General features: G+C 48.8%; 1 protein-coding gene across 1 annotated transcript in view; it reads left to right on the plus strand.

The window, feature by feature from the left end:
• Positions 1-8317, plus strand: part of LOC112548296 (oxidized low-density lipoprotein receptor 1-like) — a 156095-nt gene that overhangs the window by 122730 nt on the left and 25048 nt on the right. The window contains exons 4-5 of the mRNA XM_025193653.1: positions 2119-2261; positions 3386-3528. Of these exons, the coding sequence (XP_025049438.1) occupies positions 2119-2261; positions 3386-3528 (286 nt within the window). The remainder of the gene's footprint in view (positions 1-2118; positions 2262-3385; positions 3529-8317) is intronic.

Consider the following 8317-nt stretch of genomic DNA (forward strand, 5'->3'; position numbering starts at 1 on the left):
TCATTTAGTCCAACAGCCTGCCTGTGGCAGGATCATCCTATCCAAACCCTCCTATACAAGCCCCTTGTTAAAAGTACACATTCAACCCTCACACAACCAATAGGTATGACACCCTAACCAGCTGCAGATAAAGTAGGGGATGGCAGTCAAAATCCTGCTTGTCTAAAAGTTGTTAATACATGCTCAATAGATCCCAGGAAGAGGGCCATACCCTGAACTACAGAGGAAAGCAACTCCCACCCTTCCCCTACAGATGCCAACAGATTTCCTTCTTGATCCCAGATATGGTGATTGATCTGACTCTGAGAGGAGGGGCGGGATCCTGTATCCAGGAACCTCCAGCTTTAAGTCCCAGGAAGACCCCTGGCACACTCCAATCAAAATCCTCAGCCTTGGTTGTAGCCAACAGCCAATGCCTCTGAGGAAAGCATAAAAACCCTGACTCATAGAGAAAGCAGGGGTGTGGAGCACTAGAGAAATTCCCTCCCAGCCCCACGGGTGGATTGTTATGGGGTTTGTGTAGGGTTGTAGGTGTGTGTGTCTGTGAATGTGGGGATCTGGGGCATGGGGGAGGGTGTGTGGGTATGTTTGGATGTAGGTTGGTGGGAATCGGGGGTTGTGGAACATGTTTGGGGGGATGTGTGTGTGTGTGGAGGGGGCTTCTGGAGGTGTGCAAGGGAAGGGTGGCTGGGGGTTGTGGGGTGGGCGCATGTGTGTGGTGGGGTGTGTGCAGATAGCAATGAGTGGGGCTCCTTCCAGAGGAATGTGGATGTGTGTGTGCGGAGGGTACATGTGGGCAGGGGAGTGGGTAGATGGTGTTTGTTAGGTTTGTGATTGTGCGTGGTTGTGGGTTTTGCTGGGGAGGGTTTGTGGGTATGGTGGGGTATGCATGGCAGCGCCCCCGCGTACACCCCCACTGAGCCGGTGAGCATCTGCCTTTACCTCACAACAGCCTGGAGCCCACACACGCTGTGGCACCTCCCCACCACCACCAGCATCGCTCAGTCCCAGCGCACTGGCTCCCAGCAGGAAGCGGTGGGCAGCAGCAAGGGGGAGGGGCCGCTTTTCCCCCTGCACCAATCACACATCTGCCGTGCTGGCTCTGGTGCTGCTGCAGCTGTTTACCATGAACAGGGTAAACAGCTGCAACAGTTTCTGCGAGTCTGCAGAAAGCGCAGGGTATATCGGGACTGCACATGGGTCCCCCTTAGGACCACAGGGGCCTGCTGTGGGCCAGACACAAGACTTCCATGGGCTGGATCTGGCCCATGATCCATATTTGGCCTACCCCTGCTCTAAGGGCCCCACTTCAAGAGAGGAGTGAACAATGGAGACCTCTCACTGACCCTCCTTCCAGCCTGATTTACTCCATTTTCCTGTTGTTCTCAACTAGGGAGAGTCCAGATCTTCATCTGAGGATGGATTTCTTCCCACCTGGCCCTGGCCCAGAAGATGGCAATGCATTCAGTAGGAGAGGGTGGGACTTCCATAGACAGTTGCATAGACAGCTTTTGGCCGCAAGCGTTTATGCATAAGAGGGGCAGGGTTATGTCCAGAAAATTCTAACATTCAACAAAATACAGAAAAAAACAGTTGCAATCTTGTTCAAATGAAAGGTTTTGATACTACCAAAAAAAGAAAGGGTCAGAGGATCATTTGCCCTTCGGAGTGTTATGTTGCATTTCAAATTAATGAGGACAATGGAAAAGAAAGTTAAAACAGTTAAAAATTCAAACAGAATATTTTCAATATGTGGAAATCTTGAAGTGACTCAAACACAAAATAAATTGAGGTTCTGAGTTGATTAAAGTGGCCAGTATTTTGCCATTATACACACACAGGTTTAAAAAATTGTTTGAAAACTCACAACCTTTCAGGGGAGGAAAAACCACTTCCCCACCCCACAGCAGCCATTACTGTCTTGAGCGGACTTTGAGGCTGGCTCCTGTCTGCTCCTGCTGTTCCTGGCTCTTGCCTACCTCCCAGTAATGGGGACAAGATCCTAGCTCCTGTCCCCAGATGGAAAGTAAAGGAACAAGGTGCACATAAAATCCCTGTCTCCAGCAAAGGAGTATTGAGAGATGAGGTAAACTGATTCTCAGTGTTTGTTTGTTCCAGGGGAGAAGTGTCCAGCACGGTGGGTTGTCCACAAGGACAGTTCCTATCTCTTTTCTCCTGAAAAAGGAACTTGGGAAAAGTGTCATTCCTCCTGCATTTTACAATCTGCCCAGCTGTTCACCATTGAGGGTGGAGAAGAGTTGGTAAGTAAATGTTTCCTGTAATACTATATCAATGCAAAATGTCTAGCTGAATGGATCCAGAGGAGCCAGGTCCAGTGTCTGGGCTTTCTCTGCCATGGTCTCAACTGGGGATTTCCAACAAGAGTTTCCTGAAGGTTGATAAGTATAATATACATTGGAGAGCTCCCCAGTCTTGGGATAGGAATTAGGGGACTGTAAAGAGCCATTATCCTACAGACCAGGGTAAGAAGGGAGACCATGGCACTGTCAGCTGAGCACACTAGCCTGGGAGCAGAGCAGGGATCAGCAGCTATGGCTTGTGTTTCAGGAACGACTGGGCAGAGCCCACCATCTGCTTGCACTGTGTGCAGGGTGCTCAACCTTGAATCTCCCCCAGTGAGGATGAGGGCCAAATTAGCACAAGCATCCCAATGGTCTACACCCTCAGCCAGATTTTTAAAGTGACTTTAGACTCTGAAAAAACATAGGGTCTTCTGAAAAAAGGTTCTGCACTGATGGGTTCCCGTGTACACCATGATCGTGATTCCTTTCACAGACAAAATCTCTCTCTTTTTTTTTTTTTTTCCATTCAATACTCTGTGAGTAGAAAATAACCAAAGCCCTATGGCCTGGCTCTCCAGTTTCCTCCATCTCCTCAGTTTGCCCACCCTCTATGTTAGAAGGTGTGAAGGGGTTTGATTTGGCTGACAGCTGAACCCACTATTCAAGGGGAAAATTGTTGTTTAAGGACGATATCCAAGGCTGCAGTGTAACCTCTGGCAAAACAAAGACTGGGCCCAAGGGCTGTTCCCATTGTGAATTTTGGGAGAATATATTTAACTGGGCTCCTACCACCACCCTTAACTATCTTCACAGATGCTAAAGGAACTCTCCTGGCAAACAAAAGTTCCAGGCTGCAACACTTAATATTGCAGAACAAATTGACTTGGTTTTGGGAGCTAAACTCTAGGTGAGCAAGCTGGCCGTAACCCTGGAAGTGAGAACTCAACATTACGTACAAGGATGAGCTCTGCACCGAGGCCTGCAGGAGTAGTGTGTGTGGGGAACTGCCAGCACCCAGCTAGCGCTCTCCTGGCATTCTCACTCTCTGACAGCTGAAAGAATTCACCTTCTCTCTGTTTTAGGATTTCATAAAAAAAGAATTATATGAATATTTCGAAGATCATGGTGGTGTTTCCTGGTACTACCCATTCTGGATTGGACTGTCGTATAATCCTGGATCCAGGAAGTGGGTTTGGAAAGACAACACAGATCTCTCCTCTTTTTTGTAAGTCTATGTCACTAGGATGCCCTCACATCTGCACCAACGTGCATCATTCACACCACTGCGCAATTCACTGTGGAGCTGGGGTCTAAAGACTGCACCAGACAAATGGGGTTTTGAACTTTGCTAGAGATTCCCCTGGCAATATTCCCCACCCTCTAGTGCAGGTCCCAAACAACCCCACCCTTTGATAAACTCTTGTTTCCCAGTGCTCCTCCTGAGCTGTGATCTTATGAAATCTAGCTCTTTACATGTGTATGGGGCCTTTCATCCTCACCCACCACAAGCAGATCTACAATTTGAAAGCCCAGGAGAAACTGGTGCAGGGGACCTGGGGATGTCTGTGAGTGCAACAGCAGAGAGTAGGAACAGGGCCATGACACCGCCTCACTTTCCTAACATCTCTCTCTATAACAAATATCTCTTCTAAGGTCCATCATCACTTCAGAAAGGGCAGCCAGGTGGGCTACTCAAAAGTTCACAGCATTTGTTCATTACCAGAGAGCATGGGATGGTGGGAAAGGGGAGATGGTATACTGAAGAGCTACTTGATACATGAGTTTATATTGTAGATACTGTCTGACCTTGTGTGAACTGTGATTGAATATGTAAGTATGGAGGCTTTTCTCTCACTCATCATGACAATGGGGACCCCTCAGAGAATAACAGTCAGCTATAGGAGGCAGACAAACAAAAGCATGCACCATGTTTCATTCCAGGAGCAATCTCTAACACAGGGCAGATTAGTTGAGGAAGGGTGCAGATGGCCAGAACATGATTTTTAGTACATCTTGGCTTGTAGAATGTACCATGAGCATGAAGGAAACATGTGCTGAATTGTCTTGTCTCATCCAAACACTTCTAGCCTTGAGCAACAAACCATCCCTGATTTTCCATCTGTTAGGTCATTGTTCATCATCGCCCACTGTCATCCCAAGCAGCACAGAAAGCCCCCCAGCCCTGTGTCTTGGTGTGGTGAGTTCAGGGAGGTGGACATGAACTGTAAACTATGGACTTCCATTCCAGGTTTGATATGCGAGACCTCAGTCATCAGAATGATCAGGACAGAGTTTGTGCCTATATCCAAGGTGGGGTAGCTCAGGCTGGAGCCTGCAAAGAAAGTCACTTCTGCATCTGTGAGAAGAGGAGTAAGGAATGGGTAGGGACACATTAACAAGAAAACCCTACCAGTCACATGGCCCACAGGGGACTGATCAAGGACATAACTGCAGCAGGGAGAGGAGTGTGGTGGTGTGGAAGTGTACCCTTCATCCAAGAACCTGGAATCCTCTACTGTCATGTTCAGGGAAATGACAACATCCTAAACCACATCATGGGGCAGTGGGGCTGCTAGCTCGGGGTAGGGTGGAATATCACATAGACACAGGCCAACATCATTTATTTCTGCCTCCTTGTGAATGTCATGTGTATGCCTATTTCCTGAATCGTTTCCCCAGCAACACAGCTGAATGTACTGGAGCCTACTTAAATCCCCAGATCTCACTTTCTTCATCTTGTATTTTGAGTATCCATTGGCAACCACTTGAGCAAAGAGGGAGTCCCAGGAGACAAGGGTGTGTATCTCCATAGGGGAATCACAGACCCCTGGAAATGAGAGATCAAAAGTGCCTGCCATCCTACAGTGACTGCCCTTCCCCAGGAGAAGATCCACCCTGTTGTCTGCAAGGCAGAACCTGGTATTGCCCATCTACCAGAGCCCTATGCCTGGGGTTTCCTTCATTCCTCTAGGGAGACTCCATGTGCTCTATGCTCTAAGGGGCATCCAGCATGGGTTCACAGCAGGCAGATCCTGCCTGACTAACGTGATTTCTTTTTACGACTGGGTCACAAAATGCTTGGATGAAGCAATAGATGTACATGTTATTTACTTAGATTTTAAGAAGGCGTTTGACACAGTGTCACACCCAGTTCTTATAAATAAACTAAGCAGCTGCAATGTAGATTATTACACAGTCCATTGGGTGGAAATTTCACTTATGGGATGCACCCAGATAGTGGTGGTGGATGGGTCGGTTTCTACCTGGAGAAATGTGGGCATTGGAGTCCCCCAAGACTCTGTTCTGGTATTGGTACTATTCAATATCTGACTTAGTGACTTCAAAAAGGGAGTAGAAAACACCCTGTCCAAATTTACAAACAACACCAATCTATGCAAGGAGGTAAACAAGCTAGAGGGAGTGAATCCAGGCAGATTTGGACAGATTGGGGAAGTGGGTGGAACAGAATAGGATGCCATTTAACAAGGATAAGTGTCATGAGTTGCACCTGGGGAGAAACAATCATGAACACTCCTACAGCCCAGGAGGTACCCTTCTAAGTAGCACAAGTGCAGAAAGGGATCTTGGAGTCATAGTCGACTCCAAAATGAACATGAGCCACCAGTGTGATGTAGTAATAATTAAAGCTAACCTCGCTCTTTCTTGCATAAGTAGGTGCATCATAAACAGGTCTGGAGACGTGATACTTCTGCTCAATGTGGCATTGGTCAGACCACAGCTGGAGCTGTGTCCCCAGTTTTGGGCGCCGCACTTTAGGAGGGATTTAGATAACCTGGAGAGGGTTCAGAGCAGGGCCACCCATCTGGTCAAAAGCCTAGACAAAAAAACCCTACGAGGATCAGTTCAGGAACCCGAATCTCTTCAGCCTCCACAAGAAAAGGCTGAGAAGTGATCTTGTGGCCGTCTACAGACTCATCAGTGGGGGACAGCAGGAAATAGGGGATACAATGTTTAACAGGGCACCCATCTGAGTAACTAGAAACAATGGCCACAAATTGAAGAAGAGCAAATTTAGACTGAACATAAGGAAAAAAACAAACAAACCTATTTACAGTGAGGGTTGCCAAAATGTGGAATATGCTTTCAAGGGAGGTGGTGCAGTCCCCTTCCTTGGAGGTATTTAAGAGGAGATTGGACAAACACCTGGCTGGGATCGTCTGAACCTAGCACTCTTCCCTGCCCAAGGCAGGGGGTCAGACTCTATGAACTAATAGGTGCCTTCCAACCCTAAAATGTATGAAATCTATGAAATATATTATGGAATTTTCCCCTTGCTTCTAAAATAAACCATTGTCCATAATCCCTGTGTCTCTCCGTATGAATAATGGTGGTGGAGAGGTCAGAAACAGGGACACACCCCTTGGCAACACTGCTAGGGCCAGTGTCATACCAGGCTGTGAGCAGCTGGACCTGGAGGTCACCTCGGTCAGGAGAAGCCAGGAAGTCAAAAGCCAGGAGATCTGTTTGGAGAGCCAAGTGGAGGATCCAGAGGGTCAGGCAGAGAGCAATGTCAGGCCTGCCAGCTCAGTTACCTAAGGAATCTGTTAGCCAGTAGCAGTGTGCACCAGGGATGTAGCAGCCTAGGTAAATGGTTGAGTCTTGTTGCCCGGATACTTCCCCCTCCAAGAGGGGGCTTTATATGGGAAGGGGTAAGACGAGGTCAGTGGACCTTGGCTGGTCACTCTGATGTCAGGGAGTCGGTGTGTGACTAGGTCCAGGTGGAGGTTTCTGGACACCTGTGTCTGCTCCAAGGTTCTGTTTTGGAGATGGTAGACTGGGGTGAGCATCACGTCACAGAGGCTAAAGACCTGGGTCCAAGACATTGGTCTGACAGGCGGGGCAGATCCACAGCTGAAAGGGATCTGTGTGGTGTGCCCGGGTTGTCAGTACCATTGGAAAGGGGAGTGGTGAGTTTGGTGTCAGGCATTCTCCCATCAATGCAGCGATGGCCACTGGCCTGTGTTGCCCTGGCCTGTCTGTTGGCGCTGCAGAAATGTGTGTTTGTTGGGTCTGCAGAAACAGCACTGACCATGTCTCGGGCCGGGGACACCACTGCTTCCCGTTCTGTTCAGAAGGTTACTGGGATAGAGGCAGTTCTGGCTGAGCCCTGCACCTGGAGTACAGGAGGGAGAGCCACCTTTCCCTGCAAGGTGGTTGGATCCTTGTCAGACACTGTCCCTCCCCTCAGTGTCCAAAGTGGGGCTCAGGACCCAGGATGCTGCTGGTTATGGTGGTTGTGATGCTGCTGCTGCCCTGGGGAGGTGAGTGATAAAAATGGAGAAAAGAAAGAATATGATGAAGGGAAGGGTGACCATTTCTTAGTTTCTCCTACCCCTGGCAGTACTAGAGCAGCCCTAATTCTGGAATGGCCCTGAGAACTTTGATTCAAAGACTTGGGGCCAACAGGATTCAGCACGGGTATTTCCAAGTCCACCATCCCCATAGTCCTTCATGAATACTGATCTGGGCATGTCTTGTCATCCCCCCACTTACCAGGCCTCTGCCTGGGGTGCAGGAGCTGCAGTCCAAGGGGCAGAGGACAACCATCTCCCAGAAGGTGTGTTCTGCTGATGAGCAACACGTGTTCTCCTGACAGCTGTTCTACTGCTGACGCGTCGTGTCGGGAGGTAATGAGCTGTGAGTGTAAAGCACCTTGGGCTTCGCTGAACATCCTGTGTAATGGCATTAGGAATATGGACTATATTCTCTTATAGAAAAGCCACGTTCACAAGGGAACACCCATGTCTCTCATACTCATGTGCAGCCACTTCTCCATTGCTGACCACTCCACCTAGTCTGTACAGCCATCCCCGCACAGCAGCACTGAAGTGGAGGAGACTCCCTGTGTCCACTGAATCAACGTCTGGAGCCAAAAGGCGCAAACCTGAGTGTCTACAGTTCAGCCCCCAAACACATATTCAGACCCTTCCATCCCCACAGTCCTTCACAGGCACCAAGCAGGGAATGTCCCATGGATCTTGTCTTGCTACCCA

The sequence above is a fragment of the Alligator sinensis genome, unplaced genomic scaffold (genome assembly GCF_000455745.1).
Source record: "Alligator sinensis unplaced genomic scaffold, ASM45574v1 scaffold644_1, whole genome shotgun sequence".
NCBI lineage: Eukaryota > Metazoa > Chordata > Crocodylia > Alligatoridae > Alligator > Alligator sinensis.